General features: G+C 49.5%; 1 protein-coding gene across 2 annotated transcripts in view; it reads right to left on the bottom strand.

The window, feature by feature from the left end:
• igsf9 (immunoglobulin superfamily member 9) overlaps positions 1–24515 on the bottom strand; it is a 53819-nt gene that overhangs the window by 6888 nt on the left and 22416 nt on the right. For both annotated transcript variants that reach the window (XM_031906799.1, NM_001097171.1), the window contains 17 exon segments: positions 18615–18767; positions 13221–13372; positions 12467–12584; positions 12160–12301; positions 11381–11526; positions 11098–11240; positions 9520–9660; positions 9291–9407; positions 8847–8997; positions 8610–8733; positions 8358–8533; positions 7836–8086; positions 6844–6928; positions 5123–5296; positions 2800–2845; positions 566–2104; positions 78–223 (listed from right to left, as the gene is read on the bottom strand). In XM_031906799.1, coding sequence (XP_031762659.1) covers positions 78–223; positions 566–2104; positions 2800–2845; positions 5123–5296; positions 6844–6928; positions 7836–8086; positions 8358–8533; positions 8610–8733; positions 8847–8997; positions 9291–9407; positions 9520–9660; positions 11098–11240; positions 11381–11526; positions 12160–12301; positions 12467–12584; positions 13221–13372; positions 18615–18767 — 3804 coding nt within the window.

Here is a 24515-nt window from a genome sequence, read left to right as displayed (position 1 = left end):
GAAGATCCGCAGTGGTGACCTTAAGGATAAAATAACAGAACCCCCCCCATATAAATAGGGTATTTAGTACAACTCACTTTGCCTTTTCACCTCTCCCTCTTCGACAGTGGAGATGGGCCGGCCTCCGTTAGTGCTGCGGTAAACCTGTAGGGCGTCCAGCAAATCTGCTTCCAAAGTAAACTCCGAGTCCCACTCGTAATTCTCGTCCACTGACGTGTTCCGCCTATGGACAAAGGCACGGGAAGTTAATATAGGATATCATCAGTCAGGTGACTTGCCCACCTTATGTGGCTTAAGTGCCACATTGCATAGAACAGTGGTTCTCAACCTTCCTAATGCCGCGACCCTTTAATTCCTCATGTTGTGGTGACCCCCAACCATAAAATTATTCCTAAGACCATCGGAGGGTTGTTCAACCCCCAAAGGGGTCCGGACCCACAGGTTGAGAATCATTTGCATAGAACAATAGACGTAGGACTTCCCCTTTAAATTGTATGAATGCATATGGGGGGGGGGGGCAGGCATAGGAAGAGGAAACGAATTGGTTATCAGCCCCCTACCTCACCTGTTGCTTATAGTGGCCAATAGGGAATCCTTTCTGTGCCTGTAGTCGTCGGCACTCGATCCCTGGGATCCGCCGCCACTGTGCCAGCTGGATGTTTCACCTAGCGGTGAGTTGAGGTAGCTGCCCCCCACAGATTGTGCCAGTGAGGGGGGCCTGAGGAAGGACACGCTCCCCCTGCCACTGCTCTGACTGGTGAGGCTACTCCTCATCACTTTCTCGGAGCCGTGCAGAAAGAGAGATTTGTCCAACGGCGCCCGTTGCTTATCCAGGGCCTGGAAGTCGGTGAACACTGAGAGGGGCTGGTCCTTCAGCGGGCACTCACAGTCAGAAGGCAAGTGGCCCTCGGCTCTGCTGTCCAAGGGAACTTCTCCGGCCCCCCAGGGCGCTCTCTGGCCTACCTTTAAACGCTCGGAGTTCTCGGGGGGGTGAGCCCACATGAAGCTTCCTGGCAGAACAGCTTTAGCGGGCCCCAAGTTGGGCTCCGGGGGTTTCAAGAAGGACTTTCCAGGCACGGATAGCTCTTGCTTACTAGTAACGTAATCAAGAGGCAACAATGTGTGGGGAACGCACGGGGTCTCTAGATTCCGAACCCCACTCCTTCCTTCCACGTCCATTAACGTCCTATCCTCTAGAGCTACTGCACTCGGGGGGTCCTGCTCGGCGGCCCCCAGGGAATTGTGCTCGGAGCTCTTAGTCTGGTGTTTGTCCTCCTCAGCGGGCCACTCTCCGTCCACGCTCATCTCCTTGAAGAAAGGGAGGCTGAGGTATTGCAGAATGCCGCTCTGAGTGGACAGGCTGTGCCTCAGGCGACTCTCTGCCTCGTTGCCCCCTAGTGGCTTCTGTAACAACGAGGACGGTTCTCTCCCTACGCCGCTCAGCGCTGAGTAACCGTCATGTTCGGAACCTTTGAGGGTATAAATGGTCCTTTCTAGGTCCCCTTCGGCCTGGGCAGAATCTCTGCATCGGGCCTCCTCGATGTTAGCGTAGGGAAGGGGCACAGAGGACGTCACGGGGCTGATGTTTGAAATGCGGAAAGGTATGGCTTCTTCCAGGGGGCTACTGCTGCAGCCAAAGTACCTTCCTCGGCGGTACCCAGAATCTCTGGCCTCCTTTCTGGCCTGGCCTGTAGCTTGGGGTCTCATCTTGACGTCATCCCTCCATGACACTGCGCCCCCCTCAGGCAGCTGGCAAGCTTGCAGGTATGTCTTGACCTGTGAGCACTGACTCAGGTCTGACGAATCCCTAGCATTGAATTCTGGGTACAGGTCGGTTTCGGTTACATACGGGAAGCCTCTGAGGTTCCCAGACGACATCTCGGTCTCCACCACAAAGCGACCGTCTGGCCCTCGGCTGATCCTTTCCAAGGGCAGGGCATCTCCGATATGAGACTCGTATATGGTGTACTTTCCGCCGGCGGTTATGCCCACGCTGTTCCCCGGTCTGTCGGCCACCTGTAGAGACCGGCGCAGGCTATTATAGGGGGACGCGTGTAGCTTGACCCTCATAAGACTGTCGGGGCTGTTAGAGCCATTAGAATTTCTGGGGGACACAAACAACAAATAAAGTCATTCATACCTCCCTAAATCCAAAAGAACCATTAAAAAGAGGGGGGGGGGGGGTGAAAATATGGCTACTGTCGCAGTGATATGTACAAAGCTGGTAGAGAACATATCGCCATCTTTGAACATATCCGCCCATGTATCTATTACCGATATATTAGGGATGGATTCAATCCTTCATTGACCTTGGAGACGTATCGATACCAAGAATGGTTTTTAGGTGGCCCTACTTATGGGCTTGGTGACCATCAAATCCAAAAGTTGGTGGTCTTCAACCAAGAGAAGGTTAGCTGCCAAGGGCTTATTAGATCCAGTCACCCACTCCTGGTGGTATCTGGGTATTTGTTGGATCATTTTAATTGGTTGTCATTGGATTCAGAGGTGAACGGGGCAACACAAGGATTGAGTCCATCCCTAGTACAGGTTCTAGGTGCGTTGTAGTGAGAAGACACCATGAGTTTGATCATGAAGACACCATGATACATACAACTTACACAGAGCATCCTCAACCCACCTCACTTTACCCCCCCTGATAGGCCATCCCACTAAGTATTCTACAGTTGTACCCAAAAGAGAGAGAGCACTCGATGGGGGAGGCACTCATGGAAAATGCCAGAGACTTTAAGCATGAGATGAGTGGACAGGAGGTGACATCATGGGCATGGAGACACTTACTGTGAAGGAGAAGCTTTCTTGGGTTGGGAGAAGACCATTGGTGTATCTGGAAGGTTATGAGAACACAACAGGGAATCAAATGCGGAAAACAACTTGTGACAATGTGACCTATTCACCAACTCTAAAGTAACCCAATATCGTGGGTAGGAACCAGCAGCACCTGGGGTATGGTATGGGCCCCCCCTCTGCCCCAACCTCTGGGGACTGTAGGATAAGTCTGGCCCCCATTAATCACACCATCTTAACTCAAACCCAGCCCATCCAAAATCATATCAAAGCCCTTGCCTAGAGAATGGTTGGACGGGGTGCTGCCGCTCTATTGGCCATATTCACCCAAAAGTAGGAGAAGAAGTGTCTGTATCCCAATATACACCATACCCTGCCATTGCCTGACCATGGGAAAGAGAGCAGCCCAAGTACTGATACCCAATATCTTTACTGGGAGGAGCCTGCATTCCTTTTCCCCCAGGTGGTTCCTTAGGGGGAGGTTCCTGCCTGCCCATGGGAAAGAGAGCAGCATAGGATCAGGAAGTACTAAGAATCCATTTCTTTAGTTGGACTAGTAGTGGGAGGAGCCTGGATTCCCTCCTTAGGGGGAGGTTCCTGCCTGACCATGGGAAAGAGAGCAGCCCAGGATCAGGAAGTGCTGATACCCAATATCTTCACTGGGAAAAGCCTGCATTTATATCCCTGAGGGTGGTTCCTGTCTGACCATGGGAAAGGGAGCAGCGTAGGATCAGGAAGTACTAAGAATCCATTTCTTTACTTGGACTAGTAGTGGGAGGAGCCTGAATTCACTTCTTAGGGGGAGGTTCCTGCCTGACCATGGGAAAGAGAGCAGTTCAGGATCAGGAAGTACTAAGAGTCCATTTCTTTAGTTGGACTAGTAGTGGGAGGAGCCTGGATTCACTTTCACAGAAGGGGGTTCTTTCCTGACAATGGTTGAGAGCAGTGAATGCTCAGGAAGTACCGAAAATTCAATCTCTCTACCAGGAAGCAGTGAGAAGCGTCTACACCTGGGAGGAGCCTGGATTCCCTCCTTAGGGGGAGGTTCCTGCCTGACCATGGGAAAGAGAGCAGCGTAGGATCAGGAAGTACTAAGAATCCATTTCTTTAGTTGGACTAGTAGTGGGAGGAGCCTGGATTCCCTCCTTAGGGGGAGGTTCCTGCCTGACCATGGGAAAGAGAGCAGCGTAGGATCAGGAAGTACTAAGAATCCATTTCTTTAGTTGGACTAGTAGTGGGAGGAGCCTGGATTCCCTCCTTAGGGGGAGGTTCCTGCCTGACCATGGGAAAGAGAGCAGGATCAGAAAGTAATGAAAATGAAATTGCTCTACCAGGAGAATTCAGGTTCTGTAGAGGGGTCAGTACTGGGAAAAGACTGGGTTCCCTACTCAGGGGAGAGTCCTGCCTGATCATAGGGAAGAGAGCAGCCCACGGATCAGGAATTACTGGGAAATGAATCTCTGTACTAGGAAGCACTGAGAATGTAATCACTATACCTGGGTCACAACTGAGAGAAGCCTGAATTTACCTACTCAGGGGAAGGTTCCTGCCGACCACGGGGAAGAGAGCAGCCCACAGATCAGGAAGTACAAACAATCCAATCTCTGTATCTGGGTCAGTACTGGGAAAAACTGGAATCCGCTAACTCGGGGGATTGTTAGTGCAAAATTACTCTCTGTTGTTTTTATTCTGCAGACTGAAACGGGGGGGCTGCCATTTCTAGGAAATGCTTCATTCAAATTCCCCATGATGTAAAGCAGGCCGGTCCATCCGCAGGGGCCACTAGCGATTATACAGCCCCCCAGCCTGTTTAAGGACCCCACATACTTGTATGACCCCCCCCCCCCAGGCCTTACAGTCTCTGTAATGCATTTAGATCAAGTCCAACATCACTTTGTAAATTTCCCCCCCCTTCCCTGTCTCCAAATGGGACAGTCCACTACATGGTTTCTAGGATGGAAGGTGCATGCAGGGAAAGTCCACAAGCATTGGGGGGGGGGGGCAGTTACATGAGGCGAATGGAAGGATGCAGGACAGATAGGGTCAAGGAGAAATGGAAGAGCGGAATGTCAGCATTGCCGTGGCACAGAACTAACACTCACACGCGATGGGCTAGTGCCCAAGGTGGCGCCAACAGGTGGTGGGGAGACAGATTGCTACAGCAAGGACGGGGCTACTCATTTAGAAAGGTGCAGTCACTTCAATTCCTGGACATATTCCCAAATCCGGCTAATAGGCAGTTTGGGGGTTAAGGGGAGCTACCTGGAAGCTTGCCCCCCCCCCATATATATATATATGAGCAGTGTCCGTTCCATACCTTGCTGCCTGCGCTTGAGGCGGCGCCTGGCCCGGCGTCTGTTCATCATGCAGGCAACCACGGTGCTGAGAATAATGGCCAAGCTGAGAAAGCAGGCCCCTCCCACCACGCCGGCCAGCAAGGGTTTCCGCTGCACCTCGGGGTTTAGAGTTTTCGATGGGTAGACTTTCATCCCTGTGCAACAAAGAGACAAATGAGTTGCTTGTAGCTGGCGGCAACAATGTGTCCCATTGTTTCCTATGGGCCAAAGTACATGGACTACAAATTTTAGAAACAATGGAATCTATTTTATAGACTATATTAAGTACAATGTTGCCTGTGTTGATTGGAATTTTAAATCTATGTCTCATTTGGCCCCAAGTATCAGTGTGCAGTGACATCTTGTGGTACTGACCCGAACTGCACCAGTATTGTCACAAACCATTGCAGCTAATGTTACTAGTGGATATGGGGGGTACTGGCTTCTGGCCAGAATGCAGTGGGTTTTATATGCTCATTACTCTTTCTCTGGTACCCCTGGAACTATAGCGGGGTGACTGTTACCCCAATGTTTCTATATATCTGTAACCTTGTTATGGGCTAAGGGGGCCCAGCCTGAAGGCCAGTTAGGGGGGATTTGGGGTGAGTGCTTATTTGTGCCCTGGGTACCCCTGGAACTATAGCAGGGTGACTGTTACCCCAATGTTTCTATATATCTGTAACCTTGTTATGGGCTAAGGGGGCCCAGCCTGAAGGCCAGTTAGGGGGGATTTGGGGTGAGTGCTTATTTGTGCCCTGGGTACCCCTGGAACTATAGCGGGGTGACTGTTACCCCAATGTTTCTATATATCTGTAACCTTGTTATGGGCTAAGGGGGCCCAGCCTGAAGGCCAGTTAGGGGGGGATTTGGGGTGAGTGTTTATTTGTGCCCTGGGTACCCCTGGAACTATAGCAGGGTGACTGTTACCCCAATGTTTCTATATATCTGTAACCTTGTTATGGGCTAAGGGGGCCCAGCCTGAAGGCCAGTTAGGGGGGGATTTGGGGTGAGTGCTTATTTGTGCCCTGGGTACCCCTGGAACTATAGCAGGGTGACTGTTACCCCAATGTTTCTATATATCTGTAACCTTGTTATGGGCTAAGGGGGCCCAGCCTGAAGGCCAGTTAGGGGGGGGATTTGGGGTGAGAGCTTATTTGTGCCCTGGGTACCCCTGGAACTATAGCGGGGTGTTACCCCAATGTTTCTATATATCTGTAACCTTGTTATGGGCTAAGGGGGCCCAGCCTGAAGGCCAGTTAGGGGGGGATTTGGGGTGAGTGCTTATTTGTACCCTGGGTACCCCTGGAACTATAGCGGGGTGACTGTTACCCCAATGTTTCTATATATCTGTAACCTTGTTATGGGCTAAGGGGGCCCAGCCTGAAGGCCAGTTAGGGGGGGATTTGGGGTGAGTGCTTATTTGTGCCCTGGGTACCCCTGGAACTATAGCAGGGTGACTGTTACCCCAATGTTTCTATATATCTGTAACCTTGTTATGGGCTAAGGGGGCCCAGCCTGAAGGCCAGTTAGGGGGGGATTTGGGGTGAGTGCTTATTTGTGCCCTGGGTACCCCTGGAACTATAGCAGGGTGACTGCTACATGAATGTTATGTTATTACACAAACATGGCTGCCCCTTTCTGATTCAGAACATTCCACCCACGTATAGTAGTACAATGTATGTAAAATGTCCATCACACTCACCTTCTGTGGAGACATTGACACTGTTACTGGGCTCGCTGATATAATCACCCGCAAATGCCACAAGCCGGAACTCGTACATTGTATCCTGTAAAGGAAAAGCAGAGAGTATACTTTAAGACAAAGGATGGGGAATGATCAAGGATAGGAGATAGATAACAGCTCAAAAAACATTCTCCTAAACTTTTATCTTTAAATATGGCCTCTTAGCCATCAGGGGGCAGCCGCTTATACCCTTAATGGGACTGCACTAGGCAAATCCGTGATGGAGAAGGACCTGGGGGCACTTGTGGGCAATAAACTTGTCTGTAGCAAGCAATGCCAGGCAGCAGCAGGAGGGGGCAGTATTATCCTGTATTAAAGGGGTATAGACTCATAGGAAAAGAGAGTCATACTTCCCCTTTACACAGCACCAGTACAGTCCCATCTAGAATACGCTGTGCAGGTTTTGTCTCCAGCGCTCAAAAAGGATATTATTCATTCATATTTATACCATTTTATGTTACAGTGCCACCTAGTGGTTATCTTGCCTCATGTCTGTCCTGCAATATTCTTGGCTCAAAAGTAATATATAGAATGTCCTATTCATAGCAACTCTGCAATTGGTCATCATTATTTATATTTTTTACAGTATTTGAATTATTCGCTGTCTTTGTCTACATCCTTCCAGCTTTTACATGGGGGTCGCTGACCCCGCTAGCCAAAAACTTTTGCTCTTTGAGGCTACAATTTTATTTTTATTGTTACTTTTTCTTATAGTTGTATTTAGTCCCTCTTCGGTTTATATCCCAGTGCCTATAACAACTGCCTGGTTGCTAAGGTAAACAAGATCCTAGCAACCAGATAGCTGCTGAACTTCCAAACTTGGGAGAGCTCAACAAAAAGCTAAATAACTGAAAAACTACAAAAAAATAAAAATGAAAATCAATTGCAAATTGTCTCAGAAATTTTCATTTCAATTTCAGATTTAAATCAAATCTTAACGGCGGCCCCACCTTGACCAGCTTTCGCACCACGAGCTCCGTTTGAGACTCGGGGATGGATTCGTCCAGCAGTTCCCAGGCTCCTTCATCTCGGCGGAATTCCAGGCCATAGCCGCGCAGTGGCAGGGAAGAGCGCAGCGGGGGCAACCACTGCAGAAACACCCCTTCTGACGTCTCATTGGCAGAAAGGTAGCGAGGCGGGGAAAGGCTGTCGCTAGGCTCAGATGTGGGCACGGGGGGTGGCACGGTGGTAACTGGGAAATCTGGGAATGAGGAGAAATGTAGAACAGTTAGTAGAAGTGGCAGAAGCAGTGGTTGTGGTTAAATCATCAGACAGGAGGCATTGCTTTCTGAATGTAACAGCGCCCCCTGCCTGTCACAGCGGAGTATCACCTATAGTCAGTGCCTGGGGTGTCTGCTTCAGCTTATGGGCAAATTGTCATCAATAGGCTTCAGGCTCCCATATGGATTATTATATAGGGCCCCTGGCTGATCACTATTGCCCCCGTCTCCCCACCCTGCCGGCATACTCACTGAGCGGCGTGGCGGTCACTATCTCACTGAAGGGCCCGGTGCCCAGCTTGTTCTGGGAAAGGATGCTAAACTGGTACGCCGTGTCTGCCTGAAGATTCCCCACCAGCAAGTGAGTGGCGCCCACCGCAGCCGATAGGGATATCCAGTCGTGGTGCCCACGAGTCAGTCGCTTCACCCTGTGGGGCACGATGGAACGTTAGATACGGGCAGAGGGGGAAAGCATTATAGAGAGAGGAATGTGGGCACACTCACAGTGGGGCGTACCAGACGCTGAACCGCTGGAAATAACCCCCGTCGAATCCAGGCTCCCAGGACACATTGACGGAAGAGACGAGGGACAGGGCACTAATGTTGGTTACAGCGTGTGGGCTCGTACCTGCGGGGGGCACAGAGACATATTTATGTACAGCATTGGCGACTGGAAGCCAGACTAAGCATGGGAGGGGCTACATGCCAGGCAACTGTAATACATATAAGGTTGGGAATTACCCAGCACGTAGATGGCAGTCCGTGCACTAATGGTGGCCACGTGATTGGTTGCTGAACACTCCCAGATGCCATGTTCCTCCTTGGTGAGGGGTCTGAAGACCAGGCTGCTGTTTGCATCCATCTGAGCCGCGCTCTTCCCAGGCAGTCCCAGCTGCAGCGAAAAAGAGGATTAGAAGAGCAGCATGGGATGGCATGGGATGCTGGGAGCTGTAGTCCAACAAGGAGCACAGGGTTCTGGGCCGGGCCAACTCTGTAATAATCTCTCCTGGAGGTGACGGAGCATCAGGCAAATGGGGTGGTTTGGGGGAAGCGTCTTACCGTCTTCATCTGGGATTGAACCCGTGTTTGTATCACATGCCATAAACAACATGGAGCCCTCATCTCATACATTCTAGTGGGCATCTATACATGGCGCCTCTATAATCACCACAAGGGGGCTCTCACCTTTGACCACCGGATGAGAGGAGGGGGGTCTCCCACCGCTGAGCAGGGAATCACCAGTTCTCTGCCCACGTCTTGGAAATACTCCTCACTGGGGACGTCGATGAACGACGGTGGCTCCTGGGGGACAAAAGGCCATTAACACTGACATAGGGGGCAGTGGGTTGCTCCAGGTCTAGTAACCAATCAAGCTGCAGATATAGGAGCAAGCAATAGGGTTCCGTAGCGGTACCTTTAGGATAACCTCGGTGGGCAGAGACACGCCGCCTGTGCCGTAGCTGTTATACGGGGTGCACGTGTAGATCCCAAGGGCGTCGTCATTCCCTGTGGCTATAACCAGGGAGCCGTCCTCATCCACATACCAGCCTGGGTACTGCCAACACAGCACAGACAGTTCAGCCATAACCATCATTCCCGCCCACTGTTTCTCTGCATAGTATAACAACGTGTACCTGCTGTCACTTAGATGGGGGGCAGGGCAATTAGGGGGGCAGCAGGCTAGCCTTTATAGGCAGGGGCATTAACAGATGGGGCATCAAGTGCCTTTTTAGCCAGTCATCTACACATTCACTGTGACTGTGTATCCCCCCCTCCCCCCCTGCACAGGAAGTACCTACCCCAGATCCCCAGGGGTACCTACTGCCCTGGGAGGAAGTGACTGTGTATCCCCCCCTCCCCCCTGCACAGGAAGTACCTACCCCAGATACCCAGGGAACCCACTGTACCTACTGTCCTGGGAGGGACTGACTGTGTATCCCCCCCTCTCCCCCCTGCACAGGAAGTACCTACCCCAGATACCCAGGGAACCCACTGTACCTACTGCCCTGGGAGGAAGTGACTGTGTATCCCCCCCCCCCACCTGCACAGGAAGTACCTACCCCAGATACCCAGGGAACCCACTGTACCTACTGCCCTGGGAGGGACTGACTGTGTATCCCCCCCTCTCCCCCCTGCACAGGAAGTACCTACCCCAGATACCCAGGGAACCCACTGTACCTACTGCCCTGGGAGGAAGTGACTGTGTATCCCCGCCCCTCTCCTACCTGCACAGGAAGTACCTACCCCAGATACCCAGGGAACACACTGTACCTACTGCCCTGGGAGGAAGTGACTGTGTATCCCCCCTCTCCTACCTGCACAGGAAGTACCTACCCCAGATACCCAGGGAACCCACTGTACCTACTGCCCTGGGAGGAAGTGACTGTGTATCCCCCCCTCTCCTACCTGCACAGGAAGTACCTACCCCAGATACCCAGGGAACCCACTGTACCTACTGCCCTGGGAGGAAGTGACTGTGTATCCCTGCCCCTCTCCTACCTGCACAGGAAGTACCTACCCCAGATACCCAGGGAACCCACTGTACCTACTGCCCTGGGAGGAAGTGACTGTGTATCCCCGCCCCTCTCCTACCTGCACAGGAAGTACCTACCCCAGATACCCAGGGAACACACTGTACCTACTGCCCTGGGAGGAAGTGACTGTGTATCCTCCCCCCCTTCTCCTACCTGCACAGGAAGTACTTACCCCAGATACCCAGGGAACCCACTGTACCTACTGCCCTGGGAGGAAGTGACTGTGTATCCCTGCCCCTCTCCTACCTGCACAGGAAGTACCTACCCCAGATACCCAGGGAACCCACTGTACCTACTGCCCTGGGAGGAAGTGACCGTGTTTCCCCAGAACATCCTCAGTGCAATAAAAGCCTTGGAAGGTATCAGCTACTAATACATTGGGATTATTATCTGGGTGCAGTGACTAAACTAAACACAAGGTGGTGCAAGTACACCAGCTGCTGCACTGAGCCCCATACCTTGTCCAGCTCTAAGGCATGTCCATCCTTGGTCCAGTTGACAAGCAGTAAGGGTGGGTTGGCTCTGACGGGGCACTTGATCACGCCGCGCATCCCAATGGGAAGGTAGGTCTCTGCAGGCATGCTAGTTACATAGGCTGGATCTGTATGGGGATGGGAGTGTACAATGGGCCCCGTAAGATGCATTAAATACATACGAGAGCCAATCAGAGCATTAGAACCTTGAGGGCTGCTCCAGCACCGATGGAATTAGCCCTTACAATTAGGTACAATTAGCACTTACGCAGCACCGTCAGGTAGGCAGAAGCAGAGGGAGATTTCCACATGCCGTTACTGGGGATGCAGGTGTATTTCCCAGCGTCCTCTGGGGTGACTCGCTGGATCAGGAAACTTCCGTCTACCAGGATGCGGACTCTCGGCTGGAGCCGGCTAAGGAAGGAGGGGGAGGAGCTGGCATTAGGGAGGCTGGATTCTTCCATAAGGAATACAAAGTAATGCTGTTGTTTTCTTTAGTAAGGGTAGCGACTGGGGCCAAACTCACTTTGAAGGGCCCATTAATTATACTAAGTGCAACTGTCTAATTAGTAGCCCTTCATCTGTTGTTCAACTGCAGTCTTGGACTACTCTCTCCACCTTGGACCACTATCTCCGCCTTGGCCTACCCTTTCCACCTTGGACTACTCTGCCTGTTTTGAACAACACAGTCTCCGCCTTGGACCCCCCTCTTTGCCCTGGACCACCCTGTCCGCCTTGGCCTACCCTTCCCAGCTTGGACCACCCTGTCCGCCTTGGCCTAGTGTCTGTCTTGGACCCCCCTCTTTGCCCTGGACCACCCTGTCCGCCTTGGCCTACCCTTCCCAGCTTGGACCTCCCTCTCCGCCTTGGCCTATTCTCAATTAACTTTTTACCTCCCGCTTTGAAGTCACATAAAGCATCCTTGCAGTTGGTCTGTATTTGTCAGGCAGCATAACAATAGCAGAATAAAGACCCTGCAACTGTATGTCCAACATCTGCAAGGACTTCTCGTGGCAATGCCGCACAATTTCTAGTAGTCTCACTTACTTGAGTAGAAAGACGTTGTTGCTGCCCTGGAACCAGGTGTAAGTGAGGTTGGCAGGGTAGGCCTCAGCCTGGCAGGTTAGAAAGGCATCCTGGGAAACATTCACGGTGGTATTCTCTGGGGGGACCACAATGATAGGGGGGCCTACAAAGAGTGAGACACAGAAAATAGGCATTTCTCCTATACATGAGGTTTAGTCCTTTAAATGATTTAACAAACAGGTAGTATTGTGAATACATGTGTGTTTGGGGTGGGTAGAGACCAATCAGTTTAGACTAATAATGAAATATCTATAAGGCAATGACCTACCTTGGACTAGCACGCGGCTAGTGTGCGTTACCTCCCCTTCGTCGCTGAAGGCGTGGCAGGTGTACACCCCAGCATTGCCACGTTCCACCCCAACAATACTCAGAGAGCCATTACTCGCCTGTAGGGGGCAGACACACAGTCAGTGAACTGAACATTATAGGAATATCAGGTAAAGGCCTGCTCACATGCTTTAAAGGACAAGTAAAGCCAGTAAACAGTTTTATATATCATATTTGCAGTCAACCTATTTGATGTGTACGCTATAAAGAATATTGCAGTCCCGCATGTGAACACTAGAGTGCAGCAGAGCCACAGAGACTGCTACAGCTTTCTGGGCACTCGATGACAACTGCCCTTTGTTATAATGAGCCCATTCCTCCTATTCTCCTTGGCAGTGCCACGGGCACACTGGGTGCCTGGGGTGAGAGTAAACATGGCTACAGCTTGGTCATTACCATAAAGACAATGGGCAGTCGGCATGGGGGTATTATGTGCAGCACAGTGCGGAGTGTGTGCGGGGGGGGGGGGTGCAAAGGGGCAATAGCATGTAGGTGCCAAACTACTGAGCTACAGGTGGCCCCTTGAAACCCAATCTCTTAGTGGGTGGCTAAATGCCCCATGTACCACTAACCTGACACCTTTCACCAGTCTTATTACCATTAGTTGGCATTAAGGCCCATCACCAAGGGGGCCTTGGGGGGTAGTATGAAGCCCCATTATTTCTGATGGTTGCCCTGGCTATGGGTGCATTTACCTGGACCTTATCTCCGCTCTCTAGGGTGACGCCGTCTCGTTTCCAAGTGACCACCGGCTGAGGGTTGCCATAAGCCACGCAGGTGAGCGTCAGTGTGTCTCCCACGCGCACTTCCACGTATGTGGGCGGAGTTTCACGGAAAGAAGGTGGGGCTGCAAGGGGGAAAAGGGAAAGTATTTAATTGGTTGCTGAAACACTGAAAGCGTTGTTCTTCTGCAGTAGATGCCGGGTGATTGGCTGCCTGGGGGATGGTATGTGAATAGCCTATAACCCATGCTACTTAGTAGCAGCTACTTGTCACAGCTACTAAAAACCAGAAAATCCCCTGCCATAGACAATACTGAGAATTGCCTCTGCTAAACACACGTAGAGACAGTTATCAGTAAATGATCAGCATTGTCTATTTTAGTAGCCACGGCAAGTAGCTGCTACTAGTAGCTCTGTGTGTCTTCATCCTTATATTTGGGGGCAAATGGTGCTGGAGAGGTGTGTGTGTGCCTTCTGCAATGCATTATACTGGCCACTAGGTGGCAATTAGCCACATACTGAAGTTCCTTCGTAGCTATAGGCTACTATCTCTATAAAGGGCCACTACCAGCACATTTTAGTCCCCTCCTGTAACCCCAGACTTTCGTTATATACATCAATGTGATCCATAGAAGCCAGCAGAACAGCCCCCTCCAGTGGCCACATTGTAAAAAAAAAAATGGTACTTTTCCGAGCAATAACTTCCCATAGGACAAGACAATGGAGATGAAGTAAGAGATGAGAATAATGGCTCTCAAAATCTATATGGGGCATAAACAAACACAATACGCGCAAGTGAGTGCATAGCCCCAAAGGCCACTTAGTGAGTGAATGGGTGCCGTCAGCCGTGGGAGAGGTGCCGTGCCCTGAGTGGGGCGTGGGGTGCAGCCTCTCACACAGAGCGGTGTTTGCTCACAGTGACTTCATCTGCCTATGAAAGGCATTCCTGGCGAGAGTGGGGCTCAGTCACACAGAGCGCTGCCTGGCACTCGCCATGGAATGTGACAGTCGCTATGGAATGTGAGTGCCTATTGTATAGCGCCATACACACCTGCACTTTATACATACACCCCCAATCTTCCCTGAAAGAATTTAAATCACGTGATTTGGTTCGGCCAGCACCTGAATTCGGCCAATTGGAATCCTGGATTTGGGGCATGGGTGTGTTTGAACACTGCATGGGTAGAGGGGGAATAAACCAATCAGAAGTTGACAGGAGACGTATGCCCCCCCAGGATACCAGGAAAACTCCCAGGTGTCAGTGGGCCCTCCTGCTCACCCAACCATTTGCTTTGTATGCCTATACCATCCCCATTACTGAATTCTATAGGAGAAGAAACAGAATAAATGGAGGAAAGGAGAGATAATAGTAGGTAAAAGAAGTCATTAAGATGTTAAGGAAAGTAAGTAAATAGAGGAGGGGAGACTGGGACAAAGGTAGGGTTGGACTGGGCCTCCGGGAGAAAACCCAGTGGGCCCCAGCGGCCCAGACCCAATGTTGGGCAGAGACCGCTGTGTGGGGGTTGGAGGGGGCAGCGGGGGCCCTGCACCCCCCAGTCCGACCCCGCGTATGCCCTAAACTGCTTGAGGCAATAGAAGAGCTGCTTGCACCAATCAGGAAGAAGTGAGAATCAGATGCCAAGGAACCAATCAGAGAGCAGTCTCAGACCCCCTACTCAGGAATCTGCACCAATTGGAAAGCAGTCAGACTCCAATCAAGGAATGTGCAGCAAAGAGAAAATGGTCAAAAAGTGACTAAGAAGCCTATTAAGGAATCTGCACCAATCAGAATGCTGACTTGAAAGGCTGTCTAGGTATTTGCACCAATAAGAAAGCAGTCAGACTAAAGGTGCCCATACACAGGCCAATTTTAGCTGCTGATTCTGCTCATTTAGACCCATTCAGCAGATTATCTGTCTGTGTATGGGCACGAATGACAGACCTTATCTGCCTGTGTATGGGCACGAATGACAGACCTTATCTGCCTGTGTATGGGCACGAATGACAGACCTTATGTCTGTGTATGGGCACGAATGACAGACCTTATGTCTGTGTATGGGCACGAATGACAGACCTTATCTGCCTGTGTATGGGCACGAATGACAGACCTTATCTGTCTGTGTATGGGCACGAATGACAGACCTTATCTGTCTGTGTATGGGCACGAATGACAAACCTTATCTGTCTGTGTATGGGCACGAATGACAGACCTTATCTGCCTGTGTATGGGCACGAATGACAGACCTTATCTGCCTGTGTATGGGCACGAATGACAGACCTTATCTGTCTGTGTATGGGCACGAATGACAAACCTTATCTGCCTGTGTATGGGCACGAATGACAGACCTTATCTGCCTGTGTATGGGCACGAATGACAGACCTTATCTGCCTGTGTATGGGCACGAATGACAGACCTTATCTGCCTGTGTATGGGCACGAATGACAGACCTTATCTGCCTGTGTATGGGCACGAATGACAGACCTTATCTGCCTGTGTATGGGCACGAATGACAGACCTTATCTGCCTGTGTATGGGCACGAATGACAGACCTTATCTGCCTGTGTATGGGCACGAATGACAGACCTTATCTGCCTGTGTATGGGCACGAATGACAGACCTTATCTGCCTGTGTATGGGCACGAATGACAGACCTTATCTGCCTGTGTATGGGCACGAATGACAGACCTTATCTGCCTGTGTATGGGCACGAATGACAGACCTTATCTGCCTGTGTATGGGCACGAATGACAGACCTTATCTGCCTGTGTATGGGCACAAATGACAGACCTTATCTGCCTGTGTATGGGCATGAATGACAGACTTTATCTGCCTGTGTATGGGCACGAATGACAGACCTTATCTGCCTGTGTATGGGCACGAATGACAGACCTTATCTGCCTGTGTATGGGCACGAATGACAGACCTTATCTGCCTGTGTATGGGCACGAATGACAGACCTGCCTGACCAACATCTGGCCTGAAATCGGGCAGGTTTGATTTTTCCGTCGGTTCGGGGACCCTTGATGCAGTGACTTTACCCGCTGTTCTAATTCCCCCAGTGCCAAACAACCAAATTGGCCCAATATCACCCACCCGTAGGCGACCAATCAGAGAACCCTATCTAGAAACCAGTCAGACTGAGCCACCAGTCAAGGAATGTGCTCCAATAAGAAACCAGTCAGACTCAGAATGCCATCAATGACTTTGCACCAATCGGGAAGCAGTCAGTCTGTACCAATGAGGAAGCACCACAGGACAATAATGCACAAAGGCATTACTTCCCCTTTAAACACACAGTATGTAGCGCAGCAGCAAGGTATGATTTTCCCAGCACAGTACAGCAGCCCCAGAGCCTGGGAGTGAGATGGGACCGTGCAATGAAACAATCGGCTCCCCCTCCCTCCCTACTTTGGGCTCTTCCAACTGCTGTATCCTGGATTAAGATAACCACATCAAGGCCGTACCACCCACGGAACTGTATGGCAGCCCCTGCGGCTTCAACCCACCACTTGGCTCTGTCCGAGGCTCAATAACTGGGAACACAAGGAGCCAGTGTTTGTAGCCCAGATCCTTGTACTCAAGCCGGCCAGCACACAGGGCTGGGGCTACTGCACTTACCCCCCACCCAGCCCCATAGCTACAGCAGTCTCTCCAATTAGAGCGGTTGCCGTGCAGGCGTGGTGCTATTAAAGGTAAAGTTACAGAAGAGCCGAGAGTTGGGTGTCAGGGTGTGGATGGCATTCCTGCCTTTGTTACTGTCGCCTCTATATCCATAAGGGGCCACAAACACATCTCCCCTTACTGCAAAGCTCATGTATCCCAGCCCCACCCAGGGGCCCTCCCTGGCACTGCCAGATGGATGGGGCGCCACCTGTTGGGCATAAAATGGCTTCAGAGGTGTTCAAACTACAACTCCCAGCATGCCCTGAAAGCCTTTATCGCCTATTATCGCATATATATATATATATATATATATATATATATATATATATATATATATATACAGCCCTTATATTTGCCTACTTGTGTCTGTAAGGTACCCTCCCATATAGATTGTAAGCTCTACGGGGCAGGGACCTCCATCCTCTTGTGTCTTTGTCTCTTACCCTCCCATATAGATTGTAAGCTCTACGGGGCAGGGACCTCCATCCTCTTGTGTCTTTGACTCTTACCCTCCCATATAGATTGTAAGCTCTACGGGGCAGGGACCTCCATCCTCTTGTGCCTTTGTCTCTTACCCTCCCATATAGATTGTAAGCTCTACGGGGCAGGGACCTCCATCCTCTAGTGTCTTTGACTCTTACCCTCCCATATAGATTGTAAGCTCTACGGGGCAGGGACCTCCTTCCTCTTGTGTCTTTGTCTCTTACCCTCCCATATAGATTGTAAGCTCTACGGGGCAGGGACCTCCATCCTCTTGTGTCTTTGACTCTTACCCTCCCATATAGATTGTAAGCTCTACGGGGCAGGGACCCCCATCCTCTTGTGTCTTTGACTCTTACCCTCCCATATAGATTGTAAGCTCTACGGGGCAGGGACCTCCATCCTCTTGTGCCTTTGTCTCTTACCCTCCCATATAGATTGTAAGCTCTACGGGGCAGGGACCTCCATCCTCTAGTGTCTTTGACTCTTACCCTCCCATATAGATTGTAAGCTCTACGGGGCAGGGACCTCCATCCTCTTGTGTCTTTGACTCTTACCCTCCCATATAGATTGTAAGCTCTACGGGGCAGGGACCTCCATTCTCTTGTGTCTTTGACTCTTACCCTCCCATATAGATTGTAAGCTCTACGGGGCAGGGACCTCCATCCTCTTGTGCCTTTGACTCTTACCCTCCCATATAGATTGTAAGCTCTACGGGGCAGGGACCTCCATCCTCTTGTGTCTTTGACTCTTACCCTCCCATATAGATTGTAAGCTCTACGGGGCAGGGACCTCCATCCTCTTGTGTCTTTGACTCTTACCCTCCCATATAGATTGTAAGCTCTACGGGGCAGGGACCTCCATCCTCTTGTGTCTTTGACTCTTACCCTCCCATATAGATTGTAAGCTCTACGGGGCAGGGACCTCCATCCTCTTATTGCAACTGTCTTTTATTTATTTGTATTTATCTATTATTATCTTAATAACCCCCTGTTTGTGTATATATATATATATATATATATATATATATATAGAGCGGCTATAGAGGAAGGGCCCCCCCACGACTGCAGGGTCTGTTCCTCTATAGTTACGCCACTGGATGCGATGGTCTTACAGGTGCAGTTTTCAGCATGAATGCTGGGAGTTGTAGTCCGCTAACACCTAGGGACCCCCAAAGGTTTGGGGAAATGTCTCCCCAATGGACGTGGAATTCTCTAACTTACAGTTCACAGTGAGATGGACCCACGTCCCGTTCTGAAAATCCTCTTCTCCGTGGTGCCGATCCAAGAAGAGGACCCGGCACTCGTACCAGCCCTGGTCCTCGGAGCGCAGGGAGTCGATATGGAGAGAGGCGCCTTCTTCGATGCGAGTGCGGCCTGTGGGGCAAGCAGATACAGACAGTCATTATAACCCACTGTACCCAAAAAGCTAACAGTTAGCGGTCTGAAAGAAGGATTCTGGGCTCCGGCAGAGCAGGGGTTAACTACCCACAGCCGCATATTTCTTCCCAGAATTCCAACGTCCGTAGCCACTTAATCCAGACTTTGTGCGACTTACTGCAAAATGCCAGAAGCGCCGACTCCCTTTCCCATGTAAGGAGAATCTCAGGGTTCTGCTGATCCCAAAGCTCCTTTGACAGTGACAAAAGCCCGAGAAGCAGGAGTTCTGATGGATTCCATTCCTGGGGAATTATGGGCCGGGGATAGGTCCAGGTTGTGGGAGTCAAACTCCCAGTATCTTACTATCATCACAGCTTTATGGCGATATACCGCTTGGGTCAGCAGCTTATTGGCCACTTGGCCACCAACCTGTGAGCTGGGGCCCACTAGAACTTTTCCCGGTGTTCCGCTGGCCCAGTCCGACCCTACACTGCACTTTAAATTTCTTTCAATTGAAATGAACTGTGAATAACCCTATAAAGGAGGAGCACTCATACTGTATCCTGGGAAGCATCACAGCAGAGGGGCAGGTAGGGGGGGGAGGATGGGGCAGTTTATCACTGCCATTATCTGGATTTTATCACCCAAACAGCATCTCTGTAGGATCCTGGGTGACACGGGAATGAGCCATCAGCCCATCTCCCCTGATAAGAGAACCTTAAAAGGACTTGGGGGGGGGGGGGGGGTTTCTATGAGGATTTGGCTGGATTGCTTCTATCACTGGGAGACCAGAGGCTGGGGAATGCGAATGACTGGGGGGGGGGGCAAACCTATGGAAGTTTCACCCTGAAAAGAGAGGTCTCTGGGTCAATGGGTCAATTAGATTGGCTGCTTTATAAACTGTCCTCCTGATTGACGAGCGAGCCGTGATATACACACAGCAAGGGGCTAAACAGGGAGCATCAGGAGGGGTGGGGGGCACCAAGGGCTTATTCACTCACACCAGCATTCCAATACCCCAGAACCCGCAGCAGGATAAATACAGCGCCAATTCCATGTATAATACCCCAGAACCCACAGCAGGATAAATACAGTGCCAATTCCATGTATAATACCCCAGAACCCACAGCAGGATAAATACAGTGCCAATTCCATGTATAATACCCCAGAACCCACAGCAGGATAAATACAGTGCCAATTCCATGTATAATACCCCAGAACCCACAGCAGGATAAATACAGTGCCAATTCCATGTATAATACCCCAGAACCCACAGCAGGATAAATACAGTGCCAATTCCATGTATAATACCCCAGAACCCACAGCAGGATAAATACAGTGCCAATTCCATGTATAATACCCCAGAACCCACAGCAGGATAAATACAGTGCCAATTCCATGTATAATACCCCAGAACCCACAGCAGGATAAATACAGTGCCAATTCCATGTATAATACCCCAGAACCCACAGCAGGATAAATACAGTGCCAATTCCATGTATAATACCCCAGAACCCACAGCAGGATAAATACAGTGCCAATTCCATGTATAATACCCCAGAACCCACAGCAGGATAAATACAGTGCCAATTCCATGTATAATACCCCAGAACCCACAGCAGGATAAATACAGTGCCAATTCCATGTATAATACCCCAGAACCCACAGCAGGATAAATACAGTGCCAATTCCATGTATAATACCCCAGAACCCACAGCAGGATAAATACAGTGCCAATTCCATGTATAATACCCCAGAACCCACAGCAGGATAAATACAGTGCCAATTCCATGTATAATACCCCAGAACCCACAGCAGGATAAATACAGCACCAATTCCATGTATAATACCCCAGAACCCACAGCAGGATAAATACAGCACCAATTCCATGTATAATACCCCAGAACCCACAGCAGGATAAATACAGTGCCAATTCCATGTATAATACCCAGAACCCACAGCAGGATAAATACAGCGCCAATTCCATGTATAATACCCCAGAACCCACAGCAGGATAAATACAGCGCCAATTCCATGTATAATACCCCAGAACCCACAGCAGGATAAATACAGCGCCAATTCCATGTATAATATCCCCAGAACCCACAGCAGGATAAATACAGTGCCAATTCCATGTATAATACCCCAGAACCCACAGCAGGATAAATACAGCGCCAATTCCATGTATAAAACATCTCCATGCTAGTGTTGGTTTGGGGAGGCTTAGCGTATGTGAGCACATGGCAGCATGCTAATACAATCCTCATCCAATGGGATTATAGAATGCATCACCCTTACATTATACTGTGCCTTTAAGTAATCCCGGATGTATGAAGCACCAGTAGGAAATCTGTAGCAGAAAGGTTAATGGTACCACAGAAGTTCAAGTAGAAGCCTCCGAGGCTTATCCGCCTGCCTGAGAATCCTGGATTTTTAGCCAATTCAAATTTGGCTAATGTTGTTCTGATCGGATCAGGCGACTGATAATAGCACAGGCAATGAGGGAGATTCAGTGTGTTTCTCTGCTAGTATTAGCCCCGCCTCATCTCTTCCATCACAGAGTCCAGGTATTTACTAGTCGCCAAAAGGGAGAGTTACCCTTTTAAGTGCCTGTCAGTTACATATTCAAATTTTGAAATATTTTTGGGTAGTTGGCCAGTTTTAAGGGCAAAGCCAATGAGTCCTGAAAGTCCTTCCCTAGCCCATGTGTGTGTTCTGGGGTATTATACATGGAATTGGCACTGTATTTATCCTGCTGTGGGTTCTGGGGTATTATACATGGAATTGGCACTGTATTTATCCTGCTGTGGGTTCTGGGGTATTATACATGGAATTGGCACTGTATTTATCCTGCTGTGGGTTCTGGGGTATTATACATGGAATTGGCACTGTATTTATCCTGCTGTGGGTTCTGGGGTATTATACATGGAATTGGCACTGTATTTATCCTGCTGTGGGTTCTGGGGTATTATACATGGAATTGGTACTGTATTTATCCTGCTGTGGGTTCTGGGGTATTATACATGGAATTGGCACTGTATTTATCCTGCTGTGGGTTCTGGGGTATTATACATGGAATTGGCGCTGTATTTATCCCCTGTGGGTTCTGGGGTATTATACATGGAATTGGCGCTGTATTTATCCTGCTGTGTGGTCTGGGGTATTATACATGGAATTGGCGCTGTATTTATCCCCTGTGGGTTCTGGGGTATTATACATGGAATTGGCACTGTATTTATCCCGCTGTGGGTTCTGGGGTATTATACATGGAATTGGCACTGTATTTATCCCGCTGTGGGTTCTGGGGTATTATACATGGAATTGGCACTGTATTTATCCTGCTGTGGGTTCTGGGGTATTATACATGGAATTGGCACTGTATTTATCCTGCTGTGGGTTCTGGGGTATTATACATGGAATTGGCACTGTATTTATCCCGCTGTGGGTTCTGGGGTATTATACATGGAATTGGCACTGTATTTATCCTGCTGTGGGTTCTGGGGTATTATACATGGAATTGGCGCTGTATTTATCCTGCTGTGGGTTCTGGGGTATTATACATGGAATTGACACTGTATTTATCCTGCTGTGGGTTCTGGGGTATTATACATGGAATTGGCACTGTATTTATCCCCTGTGGGTTCTGGGGTATTATACATGGAATTGGCGCTGTATTTATCCTGCTGTGTGGTCTGGGGTATTATACATGGAATTGGCGCTGTATTTAACCTGCTGTGGGTTCTGGGGTATTATACATGGAATTGGCACTGTATTTATCCTGCTGTGGGTTCTGGGGTATTATACATGGAATTGGCACTGTATTTATCCTGCTGTGGGTTCTGGGGTATTATACATGGAATTGGCGCTGTATTTATCCCCTGTGGGTTCTGGGGTATTATACATGGAATTGGCGCTGTATTTATCCTGCTGTGGGTTCTGGGGTATTATACATGGAATTGGCACTGTATTTATCCTGCTGTGGGTTCTGGGGTATTATACATGGAATTGGCACTGTATTTATCCTGCTGTGGGTTCTGGGGTATTATACATGGAATTGGCGCTGTATTTATCCCCTGTGGGTTCTGGGGTATTATACATGGAATTGGCGCTGTATTTATCCTGCTGTGGGTTCTGGGGTATTATACATGGAATTGGCACTGTATTTATCCTGCTGTGGGTTCTGGGGTATTATACATGGAATTGGCACTGTATTTATCCTGCTGTGGGTTCTGGGGTATTATACATGGAATTGGCACTGTATTTATCCTGCTGTGGGTTCTGGGGTATTATACATGGAATTGGCGCTGTATTTATCCTGCTGTGGGTTCTGGGGTATTATACATGGAATTGGCGCTGTATTTATCCTGCTGTGTGGTCTGGGGTATTATACATGGAATTGGCACTGTATTTATCCTGCTGTGGGTTCTGGGGTATTATACATGGAATTGGCACTGTATTTATCCTGCTGTGGGTTCTGGGGTATTATACATGGAATTGGCACTGTATTTATCCTGCTGTGGGTTCTGGGGTATTATACATGGAATTGGCACTGTATTTATCCTGCTGTGGGTTCTGGGGTATTATACATGGAATTGGCGCTGTATTTATCCCGCTGTGGGTTCTGGGGTATTATACATGGAATTGGCGCTGTATTTATCCCGCTGTGGGTTCTGGGGTATTATACATGGAATTGGCGCTGTATTTATCCCGCTGTGGGTTCTGGGGTATTATACATGGAATTGGCGCTGTATTTATCCTGCTGTGGGTTCTGGGTATTATACATGGAATTGGCGCTGTATTTATCCTGCTGTGGGTTCTGGGGTATTATACATGGAATTGGCGCTGTATTTATCCCGCTGTGGGTTCTGGGGTATTATACATGGAATTGGCGCTGTATTTATCCCGCTGTGGGTTCTGGGGTATTATACATGGAATTGTCGCTGTATTTATCCCGCTGTGGGTTCTGGGGTATTATACATGGAATTGTCGCTGTATTTATCCCGCTGTGGGTTCTGGGGTATTATACATGGAATTGGCACTGTATTTATCCCGCTGTGGGTTCTGGGGTATTATACATGGAATTGGCACTGTATTTATCCTGCTGTGGGTTCTGGGGTATTATACATGGAATTGGCACTGTATTTATCCTGCTGTGGGTTCTGGGGTATTATACATGGAATTGGCACTGTATTTATCCTGCTGTGGGTTCTGGGGTATTATACATGGAATTGGCACTGTATTTATCCTGCTGTGGGTTCTGGGGTATTATACATGGAATTGGCACTGTATTTATCCCGCTGTGGGTTCTGGGGTATTATACATGGAATTGGCACTGTATTTATCCCGCTGTGGGTTCTGGGGTATTATACATGGAATTGGCACTGTATTTATCCTGCTGTGGGTTCTGGGGTATTATACATGGAATTGGCACTGTATTTATCCTGCTGTGGGTTCTGGGGTATTATACATGGAATTGGCGCTGTATTTATCCTGCTGTGGGTTCTGGGTATAATACATGGAATTGGCGCTGTATTTATCCTGCTGTGGGTTCTGGGTATTATACATGGAATTGGCTCTGTATTTATCCCGCTGTGGGTTCTGGGGTATTATACATGGAATTGGCGCTGTATTTATCCCGCTGTGGGTTCTGGGGTATTATACATGGAATTGTCACTGTATTTATCCCGCTGTGGGTTCTGGGGTATTATACATGGAATTGGCACTGTATTTATCCCGCTGTGGGTT

Source organism: Xenopus tropicalis, chromosome 8, assembly GCF_000004195.4.
Source record: "Xenopus tropicalis strain Nigerian chromosome 8, UCB_Xtro_10.0, whole genome shotgun sequence".
NCBI lineage: Eukaryota > Metazoa > Chordata > Amphibia > Anura > Pipidae > Xenopus > Xenopus tropicalis.
The sequence above is the reverse complement of the archived record's forward strand: the minus strand, read 5'-3'. Positions and strand labels throughout refer to the sequence as shown.